Raw genomic sequence first — 16,605 nt, 5'->3', positions numbered from 1 at the left:
CGCATTCTAATCAAACGTCCCTTTATTACTCACTGCTGTTATGTATGACCTGGCCATTGAAAACTATAAACCACATAAAGTGTTGGTTTCGAAATAATTAGTGAGCTTTTTATATCGGTGGAGGAAAGTGTATCTGTTCTACTCAGGAACAAAGGCCAAGTAGACACAAAACGTTTTTGCAATATTTCCCTTATGTCTCATACATATTCATGAAATATGTCTTTCGTGCAGACAACAATCCAACTGAAATTCAAACTTGATCCATGCTTAAATAAGTATCTTCGTCTCATGTTGAAACCAATCATGATCTAATCTCCAGCATATGCATAAAAACACGTATACTGCCCCCTACACATCTTTCGATTAGAAATATAGGGTTTACACAGACTATTATTATTTTCAATCGCCGAAAACTTCGTTTATATTTTCATCATAAAATTTAATGTGAAAAATACGGTATTCAATATACGATTTTCTGTGAATTATTACATCGTTGAATTGTTTAACCTTACGTTTGAGTCTAATTGTGTTTTCAGTATTGCACAATGAAAAGCTGACTCGGACGTTATTTTAACAACTTGTTCGGAGGAGATGAACAGATGAACAAGTTCATTTTGGAAGGGAATAATACACAACATCACCACATCACACGCTCTGGACTGCAGACACGTTTCTCTGCGATAAGTGTTGCAGCTAGGTGGCCAATAACAAGCCGAATCGCTTTTAGCTTATATGGACGAGTAGATTCTTGAATCCTGGTGACGTCTCCTGATGCTTTCTTCGCTTGCTTATATATATTTTACAAATGAATGCCCCAAGACATGATTTCCTGCACATGAGAAAGCACTTTGACGAGTTCTACGCCAAATTAGTGGAATGCACTGCCGCAGGACCTCGTTTTTGTAGACTTAATTAGGAGATAAACGTGGTTCTGTCGAACCTTAAAGGTAGGCAAGTCCCGGAGCCTGTCTAACGCTGCGTCTGGAGGAGCTCTCTAACAACGGCGTACAAACAATCTAGTGTGTTTAACTGCGCCATGGTCTTCGTCTTCCTATGTCGTCTTCTTAAATAAAAGGTTTTCTTTTGTCAACGGAAACGGTTCATTTATACGCTTTCTAACGCAAAAAGCTGATCCCATCCTACATCCAATACTTTTCACCTGCAGAACGTCATTATGCATGCATTGTTTACATGAATACCCGTTTTACTTTTCTACTTAATCTGCATGTGTTGTTTGCCGACAGTTAACCGTGTTGTCCTTTGTCACCATAATAGGCTTTTCGATTTCTTAAATAATGGCTTTTACTGATAACCTTGATCTAACGATTCTAAAGTTACAATGTGCTATTTACTCGTTTGTGTTCTGTACACTCATATTGCCAATACCTGAATCTTTGAATCAAATACCTAGCTTAATGTACTGAATGAATTGGTTTTTAACACGTTACTATATGTCATTTTAATCTTAACAAAGTATAGATGTAAAGACAATTTCTCCCACCATTAACAGTTTAATATTAACGTTTTCTAATACACTACACTTTTTATTCATGATTTTATAAAATAACGATCAATCAGTAGAGCAATCGCACTGGATCACGTGTTTCTTTAATGTTTAATATACTTTATTACATATCGACCACTAAATAGAGTATATTTCTGCTGTGTTTGGTAGTCTCGTCCAGAGGTAATACAGATGGTGTTTATATAGTTTATATCGCTATCCAGTGTATCGTAGACTGGCTTAATAACGTCTATAATCATGTATACCAATTTAAACGGACGATTCATCCCGAAAAGGGAAAAACTTTGTCTTATACTTTAGCCATTTAATTGCTCATCTTCCCGCTTTATTTACTGATCAACCATTTTATTGTTTCAATATAAGTCAAAATGAAGTGTCACTTGGTTACAACTATTGTGTGATGGTTAGTTATACAATCTGTATTGTCAATACGGAAGGTTCTATATATGACAAAGTAACTGATGCATAAGTACCCCAGATATGTTAATCCGAATTCCAGCATGACCTGTCCAATCACAAACCGACGTTCAATATTGGGTTCTTTCGGCATCAAGGAGTCGCTCTCCATGATACCTCGTCCTTCCCTATAATGATACCTGATATGGTCCTACGTCGTGTTAATGACATGATAATCAGTTCAATTAGCAACAGAAAGAGCGTGACCTAAAGCTGATTGTTATCACTCGTTCCGTTTAACTTGCCTTATTCTTGATTAGGGAAGTAATGATTTTGTAACCATGATAATAAGAAAGCCGTCCGCATCTTGGAATGTAATAGATATAAACATGATTTCCCACTCAAAATTGTTATATAGTATATAAGTGTTACAAAATGGAGGATCTAGGAACTGTATTATTGTTGAAACTAAAGCATTCATCAATATAAGTTTAACAATGCATGTCTGTACAATGTAGAACATCTTCATATCTACATATGTATAGTTTCGGGAATTTAAAACGCTTAGAATTATCTTAAAACATGCAATGATTAAATGAAAGGTTTAAATTATTTCACAATTCGTATAATTTTGGTTTAACTTCTATATAGCTGAGGTCATACCACCATTGTATGAACTATTAGTGGGTCAGTTAAAAGGGGCTGCAACACGAATTATACGGCAACAGGAACCTTGCAACCACTCGCCTTTATGAATGAGGTTTCTGATTATGAATTCATGTTGGTAATTTCAATTAAGGAGTATTGTAAAAGCGTCAATACACTGATACATTCTCTGTCATGGTGTAGTGGCAGGTTATCATTGATTGCATTTTGTTCTCTAGCAAGCAAGAATTCATTTCGGTAAAAGATTCAACGCCTTATTGACAGCTCTCGAGATGAAAAAACATTCTTGTGGTTAAGGAATGCAGGATGGTGTCCAATTTGTATAATTAATTCCTCTCCTAAAAACCGTTGGTCACTTTCATACAGAACATTGCAACTCACTGTTGCAGGGTTAGCAGACTTCGTCGACCACTGGACCAATTTTACTTTGAAAGAATATTATTGAATTTTGGTTTTATTTGTTATCTAACCAAACTGTTTATGTGCAAGATTACTAAATATTAGCAAGGGTATCAATGAATTTAAAATAAAGCTTGAAATACTCGCCATGAAAACATTTTACTGTTGTGGAACCTATTTTCAAATGTTCAATTTTGAATTTAAATCTTACCTTTGAGTTCAAAATGCATTGACTTGAAATCTTCAGAGAAAGACGTACTGACCCCGTGCACATTCGCTGCTATATACTGACTCATGTGACACGAATCATCATTAAAAACATAGTCAAAACTGTAACATCGGAAGGAAGTTTCCGCCAAACACAACTGCGCGCATGCGTCCAACGTAACGCCAAGTATGATTTTGTTGTAAACTTGAATTCCTTCAATTTGCTGTAAAGTTCCATATCCAAAATTTACAAACTTTTCCATGGGACCATCTGAAATAAACAGATCAAGGGAATCATTAAGCAGTAGTTTAACCAGTGTCTTGCAGCTAGTGAGTGCTAATGATAGTCGACTATAAATAATATTATTGTGTGATATCCAGTCACATAATCCGTGAAATAATGAGAACCTTTTGTGTAAGATGTCATTTTACATCCAGATCGCAAAATTATAATTAGTTGAAATATAATTCAAACTTTTGGCCCATGAAAACTACCAGCTATACGTAGTTTAACGATTGCAGTATTTGGTAGAAATTTGACAATTATTCTTACTTGATATTCTTTCGTAAAAGTCCGTCCCTGGCAGGATAATTACTCCGCCGGAATCTTTAGGTGTCAGGTCAGACAGCCAACAGTTCCTTTGGCGAACTTCATAATCGAATCCCTGGCAACGGAAGTTCACTTCTAATATACATCGACGAGCACAATCTTCCACTGTCAGATCCGGAATTTTCCGTTTATGTTCAAAAGTCACCACGTGGTTTGGAATTCGATTAAATAACTTTTCATAGGCCGCTGAAACAACAAAGCAATTATAGTGAGTGAAATGTTGGCTTCTCTTAATGTTCATAAATACCATTCTATAAATACCTCGCATTTTATCGATGGTAGATCCTTTTCAACAGGATAAAGGAGAACATTGGTTTCTCTTCAATATTCTGATATGATATTAAATTTCTAATTCTGTGAACCACACGAGATGAGAGGTACAGATGAATTTGCTTTAATCTCTGAATGAAAAATATTTCATCAAGAAAGCAAATTTTATTAAAATTCCTTGTTCAGTGTTCCTCTGCCATATTGAAATCATCAAATATCCTTGTCTTAAATACAATATTCAATCGTGATATTTATCTTGAAACTTCACTGTATTTCAATAACGACAAATTATCTACTAAAAATCATAACAGTACAAGTAAATGGTGGGATTGGTTATATCAAACAGACCTGCAGTGTATATTACAGATACAAGTATTACACACACCAGTAAAAACTGAGCACAAAAACGAGCCGTCTTTGCCTTATTCACACCTAAATGCGTGACAAACAGCTATGGCAATCCCGAAACCGTAACGTGGGAGTTCAATTCTACAGAAGTCTGATCATTAAAAAAAAACCTGGAATACATACATCCCAAGGGAACCAAAACATTCCGTCTAAATATCCAAACAGAATTCCATACAACAGACACAGGGATACCCTCCGAACACGCGATCAGCGATGTATCCTTATTTATGTTACTCTATACACTGTGTTATATCGTGTTTACTTGATACAGCCAGATGACACAGACGTGTGTGTTTTATGTCTGTAATTTTATTGTTATAATAAATAGACCAGTTGTACATGTGTCTGATACTGATTCTATATGAAGTGATGCTGTTACGTGTCTTATGATGGTAAGTTGAATTCGTTTTCTTCGTGTGTATTGTTAATCTGGCAACATTACATATTTCTGAAAACCAGAGAAGAGGTATACAAATAAGGTAACTTCTGGAAATTGTTTGTTCAGGGTTTAACATACTGATAACAGTCGGGATAACATGAAGCCAGGTGTCTAAGAGGGCGTCAAGGGTGGAAACAAGGCACAGAAAAAACAAAGACCCACAGAATTGCTATGGAAGCATCACATATGCTCTCTTAACTTCAATACCTCATTGTTAATCTAAATAGTACTTTACTAAAAGTAATCCTACACGAGTGTTTGTTTCATGATGTGCCAAAAGTCTTTAGGTGAGTTGTATATCAACGACTAAGATGCATTTTAATAAAATCGACATCTAGATAAGTCGTTTCACAGGGTAGCCGGCCAACCAAAGAATTCCAGTGCAATGAGTCTTTTGTAGAATAGCGTTGAATTGATACATCTCCATAATAGCAAATACATTTCGCAGTTTCATAATGGTCCTGTTCCAATTATTACTGTTAAACTTAAAAATGACCATGTATTTGTTTCATTTATCAACAGAAATCATGAAGCTGTTGTAAGGAGGACTAGTCTTTGTCCTATGGACTTCGCGCGAGCCACGCGTGCTGGCAATCACCCCGAACGTGCCGCGACGAGAACTCTCCACGGACAATTTACAATTATTCGGCTGATTTACAACCAAAGAAATGTGATTTGTTGGCGTTCATTCTCTATAACCTGGTCAGCATTAAGTCAAATGTAGTCAATAATTCGTATTTTATATCAAACTCTGTACATGTGGTGTTAGTCACTGAAATTCGATCGTGTATGTTGTAAATAACAACTATATCCTGTAGTATCAACCACAGGATCAGATGAGAGTGTGAATGGTGTATGATAATGCTGACATGTTGGTATTTTTCCTTACATGTTCACATAAAGCCGCCTGCGCTGTTGAGTTAAGCAAGCAATAAGTTATTTTTGTTGTTAACTTCATGTGTTCTGGGACTGTGTGTTTATTAAGTTGTCGCCATCAGCGGCCATAACCTTCCTAGTCTCTGCTAGAGACGAGAGATGCATTTGTTGTCCCATTTGTTTATCTGCTTTGTTCTTTTAATCCTTTTTTGGTGGTGTTTACCGATATCATGATCATGTGACACGGTCTGGATGACCTAGACTTAGATCGTAGAACCTCTTAGTTTTGGAATGTTCCACAAAGCATAAGTCGCCTGGCAAATGAATCGTATTGTATCGTAATTAAACAACTTATATAAAAATAATTGTCCTGTAGCTAACTGGCATTTATTTTTAATTAAGTGGCACTCATTTTTATATTTTTGCAAATTTTGTTGCTGTCAAGTTTGAATGAAGTACAAACATGACAGCTCAATGTCACCACAGTTTCTTGAATATTTAAACCCTTGATATACGCGATATCTAATTGATGAAAACTACTCCTGTTTAATATACACGTGTGTATTTTAAGAGCATCCAATGTCTATTTACAATATCATGATCTTCATTTTAATAATAACAATATATTTGTATTTTGAAATGTATTTCAGGGTGAGGGATATCAGGATAACTGATATTCCACAACATACGTTTATAAAGCCTACGTTAAAACACATTATATTAAAGCTTCCTGATCCAAGGACATATTTACATCTGGTTTATTTCGTAACACAAAGTTTTATATTATTCTAATCTATTTACTGAATTATCGGGCTAGTGCACCTGCCTATTTGAATTTTGACATTTCTTTCGATCTCTTCGGATTTTTTCAGTCGCCTCATAGGTGTAACGGTTAGGCTTACAGACGAGTTCTACATAGACCGAAGCACAATGCAGATTAATTCATTGTGTGGCTCTACTGTATTTGATCTAAATTTGTAATAAAATGAGCTAATCATTCTTTTGTACAATATCTAAATATCAGTAACTATTAGTCTTAATTGTTTTTTAAAAAGTGTACAAACCACGAGAACAATTGAAGAAATTTCTTATTATTATATCTACCTTAAACATTTTTCTCCCTCGGACTAACTCTTTTGCAGGAACATTATTTCGAATCTGTAGCAGCAAATCAACATGGTTATTATGCGTGTTATTTGTTGAGAACACTACAATCTGACCAACAGACAGTGTTTGGTGTAGATATGTATATTGTAATCAGAGTTAGAGCATGAAATGTTAAGCATTAGAAACACTTGTATTACGTATGTTTACAGTACTGCTCTATATCGCGAAAACAATACTCGCTAAAATTAAGCGAACTTTGGTACAACTGAAGATATATGGACTGTTGTGTTTGTTTCTGCTTCCCATACTTACCGTAAACACATCAAATCTGGATTACGATGACGGAGATTTATCAACGGTGATGTCTTTCACCCGTCACACTGGTGAAGAGGTACTTTATTCAATCATTAACTTTCGATATCAAATTAAATATAAGGTTGAGCCTGGATTATGTAGCTGTAGACATACATTATACCATGTATGGCTTCGTGACTCGTACGTCATGGACGGCTCGTGTAATTAGGTCATCTCGGTATTTACAGTATTATCTAACCCTAAAGAAGCCATTTGCTGGTCAGCACGTAATTATCTCGAGACACTAAAAGATGGGGGGAAATCTTGTTAAATGCTCTCCAGGGCACACCACACCTAAGGCTAGACATGTGAAAAAAGTGGTCCACACAAGTCATAAAACCACTCCATCACATACATTGCGCTCACATGTTTAGTGTAATCACATGTTATTTGGTGCAGTGGGTTAATCGTTGATTATTACCGGTGTGAATATAAAATAAATCGGATCTGAACAAAGAGTACCTCCTATATCTATACCGATGCCTTTTTTAAACATCTATCATTCAAAAAATAAATGTGTAAAGAACACAGAAATGAACATCTTTCAAAACCAATTTAACAGTAGATATAATATATACCCAAATATGAAAATGTCCGTGATGCCAATAGTATGAACGATCTCATGTCAGGTTAAACAAACTTCACCGGAGCAAACGCTCAAATATAGGCGGAGGGCAGTATCTAGATAATAGACAAACCGATTTAGTAAATTTTTCATGGATGGTTTTTTCGGTGGTCAAATTTTTTCATGACTTTAATGTCGGAACATATTATGATGTTATGGTAAAAAAACATTTGGATGCATGAATTGGCATTATACTGTACCAAATTATTTTTAATAAAAAAAAAATTCCATCCACTTTTGGTTCTTTTAACATTCCATATTGTAGTACTGTTGATTAGATAAAAAATGATAAAGAACATCAGAATTTTTGCTCGGAGAAACTGAAACGAATAAAGTAACCTTCAAAGTCATCCTATAATAATAACCCCCTTTGTCTTCTGTTAAGCTGGTTTTTCTTTCAAAATAATGGGAAATAATTCTTGGATAACGCATAATTTTTCTTCATATCATATGTTCGTTTACAGTTGTTTTGATAAAAATCGCCTTTATGTTGAAATCTTAATCACGCACGCTTTCTTACATTGTGAACATCCTTAATTGAAATCTAGAATATAGTAGGATCGCCCATGTGGTGAGAGTTTGTGGTCTTTAGCCAATTTCATTGCTCAGATTTTTACAGTTTTGTATAGTGTTTAATATTGATTGAAAAAAGTTCTTGATGACGTCATTGCCTGTTTAGCACTCGGCGTCGTGAGAGAAGATCGGCTGAGTTGACCTAGCCACAGGGAGACTGATTTCACAGCTAGGTCGGAGGCGAGAAACGTGTGGACAAAGACATTGTACGTAACTTTAAATATCTGTACAGACCTGTTATATCGAATCAAATACTCACATACATTCTGTGCTTTAACTTAATTCTAATTCCCATTTAACTTAATTATTACGTACTAGGTTTACGTATTAGGACTTAATTGTAATTTAACTTACTGTTTTCTTGTGTTCCTGTGACGTTACAGGAGACTTCACTCTAATAAAACATATATTACAGTAACCCACTGATAGAATAGAGATCACACCCAAATTCAATTAGGTTAGAGAACATATCAAGTGTTGCTTTAGACTAAGTAACACATATATATTGTTTAGTCTACCATTAGATAGAACCACCGTAATTTTGTCCCATTTGATTTTCCTACACAGAATCATTGCCATATGTTACTGTTTTTGAAGGGAGGAACAAGTTTAATAAAAATATTCTCTAGAATGATTTACTTAAGGTTAATAAAGAAAGCACTAACTCAGAAGAAAGTAATAGTTCTACGCATTCCTTGCATTCGAAATGATCTCCTTATCAAAGTTTTACTCGATGAATTTCCTAATGGGATGAATGTTAGTGTAATTCGAGTGTGTGTGTATGTGCGCATGTTTTCCTTTTTCCCAAGTTAAGAGCACTTCCTATTGGTTTTATCTATTTATTCATTTTATATATGTATTTCATGAATTCGGAGTGGTAGCGTTCGCAATAAACAAGAATTGTGAATATTTTCATATGGGTTTCGTATCGTATGATCTGGCTTGTTTTTGAATATCCCAATGGTCCTTGACGGTGATTTTGCTTCCTAATGAACTTTTAATACATTATGTATAATTGTATTATCTAATTTCTTTACTTAGTCGTTACGAATTATTTGTTGAGTCAATTATTTTGATTTAGTTTAACAACTTGGACTACCCGTGTTTCCTAATGACACTGATCTAGCAATGAAATACACAATAGGGAAATTGAAATCGTCACGCTTATCATAGAGCTTGGTTAAAGTCTGACATGGTGTTTATCTTGTCATTTTGGAATTTTTATTTACTGTGATTGACCAAGACGCACACGTCAAGCGTTGTCAAAGAACCAGAAGACTGTTTAGAGACTACCTGGTTTTATCCTCCTTGTAGCCGTCCAGGGATCTCCGTGTAGTTCGTCTTATTTTATTCTAGTTTTATTAAATCTGTGTTCTGAATAAGATTCTATCTACAAGTCGTCAACAGAATACTTATATAGTGTCAATAATCAAATATTATATCAGATGTAACCCTTTGTGTATAAAGTAATAATTTCCTATCCATTCGTTACCCATGTGTTAATAAACCCATTTTTGCTAATTCAGGGCAATTTAACAAGCTATCATTATGCGATGACTGTCAGGAAAAAATATTGATGCTTTTTGGGGTTTTTTTTTTAGAAATAAATTGTTTTATTTCAATACGTAAAATATGAGATAAAATCTAAAATTTACCCGACCTCTGTTTTGATGCCTGAATGTAGCTGGTGACAGGCATTGGATGCTATGATGGGATGTGCCTAGGGGGTAACATGTGTTTATGTCAGAGTTGACGGTCCTAAACTTGCTTCTTCTTAATAATGAACGATATTGATCTCTTTCAGATGCAATGCTTGGGGCAATTTTTGTAGAGTGTTCTTTAACAGTTATTTTGCTGCCGTGTGTAAGATGCGTCATGAGATAGAAGGTGAATCTGTTGGTCATCATGCCCAACATTCGAGCTGCACAATTACGACACTGGTAACCCAATTCCAGCAATCACTGTTAGTCTAACATGAAATGTATCTTGGTTCGTTAAGTGGAACAATGTAAATCCCATAATAATTGTCCTTCCTTGTTTCTCATTTCCATTGGAATTTTAATCTTGAAATAAACAATAAAGGAGTAAAGAGATATATATGTTAAGTTATCTATAAATATAATATAAAGTATATGTTTTTAAATGTTTATCCTCGAAAATCAACGTGACAGGAAGCGAGAAACATTATCATTTCTTTCACAAAAGACACATTTGATAATATTTGTTAAATGAATTGAAATCGACCTTTCAACACTTGCACGTGTTTATTGTGATGAAATGTCCTGGAGTCGAGATCATCTGAAACACCTCATGTGAGCAGTACTTACTTCTGTAATGATCGGCGAATGTAGACACCTGAAGGGTAACGAATGGTTCTTCGTGAGTGTGGTTCTGTAATCGACAACTTCCAATAGTATTATCCAGGTCGAATGACATACATTCGAATTCCACTTCCCGTACACACAGTTCTGCGCATGCTTCAACTGAGGAGTTCCGTATAGTTTTGACGGGAATTGTTGACAGGTGCATTTGTGGCATACGAACAAACAAAGCTCGAAAGCTCGAAAGGTTTGCTGAAATAAAGAAGAAAAAAAACTAAGTTGAAAATCCAAAGAAATCATCACACGATTTACCTAAACATAAGACCTGTCTGTGTAAAAAGCTAAATTTAATATAAAATTTTAATTAACCACGAGCTGTGTGAAATATGCCTGAGAAAAGACAGCGATGAAAAGAAGACAGAAATTCTTCAAGATATTGTCAATAACTATACAAGATTTTGTCATTAACCGTACAATAAATTGACATTAACCGTACAAGATATTGTCAATAACCATACAAGATTTTGTCATTAACCGTACAATAAATTGACATTAACCGTACAAGATATTGTCAATAACCATACAAGATATTGTCATTAACCGTACAAGATATTGTCAATAACCATACAAGATATTGTCATTAACCGTACAAGATATTGTCAATAACCATACAAGATTTTGTCATTAACCGTACAATAAATTGACATTAACCGTACAAGATATTGTCAATAACCATACAAGAGTTATCTAAAGATGTTAATTCCCGAGGTTAGGAATTCTTTAGACATCGACAAAATGAATGGGTTTTTTTTCAAATATTTTTCTTTTCCTTCGGGTTTCTTAGGTTTCATCAATTTAGGCCTTAAGTATCACTGGCAAGTGCAAGAAGGTCGAACCCGCTGTATGTTTCAGTTTAATTCATTATTTGGCTATACTATATATAGGAAAGGAAACAATGCTTGATACATAATACATGATAGTTTGGCAATATAGTACCCATATTACAGAACACACTGCGGGGAGGAGGCATTTGATACCGCCGACTTAGATTGAAGACCTGTTTGCAGAAAGCCTTTGAAATTGTTGTTTTGTCACTTGTAAAACGCATACAGAACTTCCAAAGTTTCAGAAATAATGAGAATTCTTGAACTTCTTGGAAGTTTGGTATCGATTTGCTGTCTCATTTGTATTGAAAGATGCTATTCACTTGAACGATCTCAATTTTTACTTCACAACCTTCACCACTCAAAAAGGACAGCATGTCTTTGATATTGGGAAGTTCTCATAAAGTTTGCTATCTGTTTGCTTTGTGAAAGTTGTACCCACGGTAATTATACACCGGCAGTTGACACGGTTTAACAATTTGTAAGAGATCGAAATATCCAATGCGTAGGTTTTTACCTTTAATTGTCTCAAAAAACAAGCCTTAATTGGCTATAAACAGCGGCTCGTAGACAGGGCGAACTAAGCCTATCTCTGCGTGAGGCCAAGGTTTATCTCCCTTCGGCTGAACTCTGGCGGAGTTTGCCGAAGTTTATGGACCACCGTTCAATGGTTATCGACAGGAAAGATTTAGGGAATGGATGTTAGTATACAGCTTCAATTAGCACGTTGGTATGGAAGCCCTAACCTGCGCATATATACTATTCTCAATGTCTTGCATTCCTAGTTATTTCTTTCAGAACAATCGGAAATTCTACATTTGTTTCGTTCTTTTAAACTGTTTCGGAGTTATCTCCCCTACTGACGGTACAATGTACATGGCAGATTCGTGAAGAATACTCATGATTGAAAAATGCACGAAATGTTTATTTAACTAAGTATTAATAAAGATATTTTACATTGTAAGTTTCAAGTGCTATCTATTGCGATATCTCTTTAAATATTGTAATAACTGACGTAATGCATCATATATGTATGATTTTGTCTATCGCTATCACAGTTTTATATCTCGTGACCGCCACTTTGAAGAAAGTTATTCGGTAAAAAATGAATATGCATCAAATTCAACAGACGGAGAGAAATATCAATAAAATATATTGTTATTATTTTTATTGTGTACGCCTAATGCAGTCCACGAAATGTTGTGACTAACTCTTCCGGCAATACTACTTTTCCATTAGAGTCCATCGTAGAAAAGTCACTATCTGCGCTAATATTTCAGGGGCAGATAAACTGTATTCGGTTTTCTGTAACGATTTGGTCACAGCAGAGAAAAAAACAATTTGTGCATTAGCATTGTCTCCCCGTTCGAGTATAGAACAGACAGGGTCGTAAAACTTATCTATTTGTGTTCTAAAACCCAAACCAATGACCGGAAATCGGAATTCCGGACCATGTGATATTACCCCATTATTATAAATAAAAGGGTTTTTATCATCCAGCGGACCGTGTTCTTGAGATCCTTAATAAGCCCTTAATTGACTTGTTCATTACAAGTAATTATTGATTGTGGATAAAATTCGTCCAATTTATGGGCCCAGAGTGGCCATAACTACATTCCTACAAATGACCACGTGTCCGAAATTTCCCCTTGGGAGGAAACTTCTTTGCTCATAAACAATTAAATGGGCCGGGTCCCCACTTAATTATCGACACTTTGTGGTCAGTCTGGATAAAGCTGAACTTGACATTGAAGACTGCACAGTGATAGCCACACTTTCTAGAAATGACATCACTCTCTGTTCACCAATACACAATTAGCTTAAATATTTTGCGTAAAATATCATATTATATTTTAATATTGTATTATATTCATATACTTTTTTTCAAAATGGTTTCTCCCTTTAGCTACTGTAAGGAAATAATGAAGCGTTTTACTAATGATATCAAACACTATTAATGTAAACAGTGTTGACAATGCGACGATGGATTTAAAATGATATTTCTAGGCTGTGTATTGACATTCCTGGTATGTTTACCTAACCTCGATCGACAGAAACGCCGATGAACTAACCGTCCAGCATCAAATATATAATGGAGAGCGAATCTTATTGTTACTGTATATAAATAAGCTAAGGTCGTTAGACCTTCTCATAGACCTCCTGCAAAGTTCTCAAAAGTATTGCATTTTGGTCTTGTTCGACGGAATTACTGGATTTCAAAACATTCGTATATAGATTCATTACGTGTTTGTTTTACTTGAATATCACTAACTTTGGCTCTGAGAGTTGTTTAAAACAAGAGAACTGTTTTAGATTTTATCTGAAGTATTCAACACGTGCTTCCTTGAGTATATGGTTGTTCAAGCTGTCTATTTTCTGTATTAACAGCTAGACTATTTCCTGATATAAATGTTTTGTTCGGCCCTTATATAAAACCACATGCGAGAAGTATGCTGATATTTAAATATATTTAGGTGTTTGTGATAATCATTTTTTGTCATGTTTCAAAGAATTTGAATTAAACTTATTTAGTGTAAGAAAATCAATGTTTTATCCTCCGTTAAAGAAAGGGCAACAGCTCTTTCAAATCAAAACAAATTGATTAGAGATACGTGCACTGATGCAACCGGTACTGTAATAAATTGATTATTGTAATAATGTATTGTGTTGAGATTAGCCTTATTGTGTAACAGTGTGCAACATTGTCTAGTGATGGTTAAGCATTTAAAGGTTGAACCAATGATAATGTAGAGACTAGTTGTTGAAACCGTCCATCGTCGGCCAACTCCATTTCCAGTGTATCTTTGTTGCGGTAGGAAAAGAAGTTATCTTATGTTTTTTATTGTTTGATTAGAAGATAGTGAAAGATTTTTTTTACTTTCATGAAAGGAAAAAGTTAAGTAAAACAACAACAAAAAACACAAACGAAACATACACAATAAGTTAATACACATTACATGAATACAAATAAATAAATGAATCCTTGAGAAGACATTTTAGCATGGTGACCAGTGTTGATCACAATCCACCACCCTTACAAGTCATGAATTTTTATTTGATTGGTACAAATACATGAACATGGTTCATATTTACATATTTCCTGACCAGCCATTTTTTATGAATACCCTGACAACAAGTGGATGGTGATGAGAAGACCATTTTTTATACTCGCTACCGACCGACTATTGTTCGAATGCGAGGAAAGCGTCAGATTATTAATTAGGAAACGTACTTTTAATTATCGGGAATAGAAGAGGTTGATACAAGAAAATGAAAAAAATATTACTTGTATTCACACCAACAAAGGGTGTCGGTGTGTGTACCATCGGCAGGTCAGTAGTAGGTCGTTCGGGAACTCGTTCTGGTAAGTCACTCGTACCAATCACATACAAGATATTGATGATAAGGAATTTGGTTTCTAGGAATTAATCCACGTGACTACTAATTTGCATTAGGTTTCTTTTCGAAAGATATTAGGGCAATGTGTGTATGTAAACAGGTCTTATATTTCAGAATGTGTGTACACTCACAGATAGTCAACATACTAAGGATATCATTACGATTATCTACCTGTCTCAATTGAAAAAAAAAAGGTACTGGGGAAGGTTTGTGGCTATAATGGTTTATATTACAATAACTAAAACAACAAAAAACGAAACTAATATTATATAAAGTATAAACTATAATTAAAACCCGAGATGAATACATATACGAATTACAGTGAACGTTAAGACTACAGTTTTGTACCAGGTGGTTCGTGTTACTGAATGAAGGACCCAATTACAGATTTGAGGTTTGTGGTCAAACGACTGAGTCAGAGGTATTTACGAGTTTGTCATATATCCAGAAGCAATGCATTGTGGGTTCCCCTCCCTTACAAACTTAAAAACCTCTGACGTCACTTGACAGACAGATATAGTTCATAATTGTTAGAATCAGTGATATTCTAATATGCCATACCCACAATAGATGAAATCACCAGCCAATGTTATTGTGCTTTAGGTGACAGGATAAACCTTGCTGATGATCACATCGGAGTAACACCTTGTATCACGCCGAGTGGGAGTAACCTCGTGTGTCTCACGTCCTATTCTAGGTGTAACCAGAGACATATATAATGTATATATAATGTGTTATATACGTCTCTGGTGTAACAATATGGAAAATGGAGACCATCTGATAATGTTGACAAGCTTCCGCTTCAATCGGCGAAGACCGAAATAGTCATACTGACTCGGACTACTTATGCATGTACTTCCCAAATATAACAATTCACTTTCTACCTAAATGTAATTCAGATACAGATTGTTTTATCGCCGAAAGTTCTGTTGTATTTGAACATTCCTGAGAGAAGGTATCCAGAAGGCAGATGTACGGAAGGGTGAACGCTTTTCAGTCTTTCAACGGACGAGTGATATACAATAGTGTTACGCATTTTAAAAATAACAGAGGATGATAATTATGCATTTTAAAATGCTTCTTAATGTTCTAGATGTATGTCGATAATTATTTTCATAATAATAAATTTTTTTTGCGATTTCCATATGCCTTTTTTTCTTCTGATTCACACGCACAAACATACAACATATACTATTTTACAGTATGTACGGGTAGATGTTTTTGGGGTACCTTCTTTGGTCCTTGTTATAATATGAAAAGGTGACGTCAAATAAAAAATACGACGAGTTCCCTAAATGTTTCAAATGGACGCAAAAACAACGATTCCTCAAATCGGCAGTTCCACCAACTGGTAAAACAGAATTTCTCTTAAAGGGGATAGTACTTGCATGTACCGTGCATCTTGTTTGTGTATACTATAAATGTCATGGAGCTGGGTGTGTAAATCTGTTGATTATGACATACTTCCGGTGCTTTAGGACAGTAGATGTCCATGTGTGGGACCAACGGGAAACTTTACATGTGAGAGATGAATTACTGTAAACAC

At 35.1% G+C, this 16,605-nt stretch overlaps 1 protein-coding gene across 1 annotated transcript in view; it reads right to left on the bottom strand.

Moving 5' to 3' along the window:
* LOC132551801 (uncharacterized) overlaps positions 1 to 16,605 on the bottom strand; it is a 49,678-nt gene that overhangs the window by 10,626 nt on the left and 22,447 nt on the right. The window contains exons 2-4 of the mRNA XM_060215945.1: positions 10,783 to 11,028; positions 3,747 to 3,989; positions 3,198 to 3,464 (exon numbers count right to left, since the gene is read on the bottom strand). Coding sequence (XP_060071928.1) covers positions 3,198 to 3,464; positions 3,747 to 3,989; positions 10,783 to 11,028 — 756 coding nt within the window. The remainder of the gene's footprint in view (positions 1 to 3,197; positions 3,465 to 3,746; positions 3,990 to 10,782; positions 11,029 to 16,605) is intronic.

This window comes from Ylistrum balloti, unplaced genomic scaffold, assembly GCF_031769215.1.
Source record: "Ylistrum balloti isolate Yb309-2 unplaced genomic scaffold, AGI_CSIRO_Ybal_v1 Utg370214, whole genome shotgun sequence".
NCBI lineage: Eukaryota > Metazoa > Mollusca > Bivalvia > Pectinida > Pectinidae > Ylistrum > Ylistrum balloti.
The sequence above is the reverse complement of the archived record's forward strand: the minus strand, read 5'-3'. Positions and strand labels throughout refer to the sequence as shown.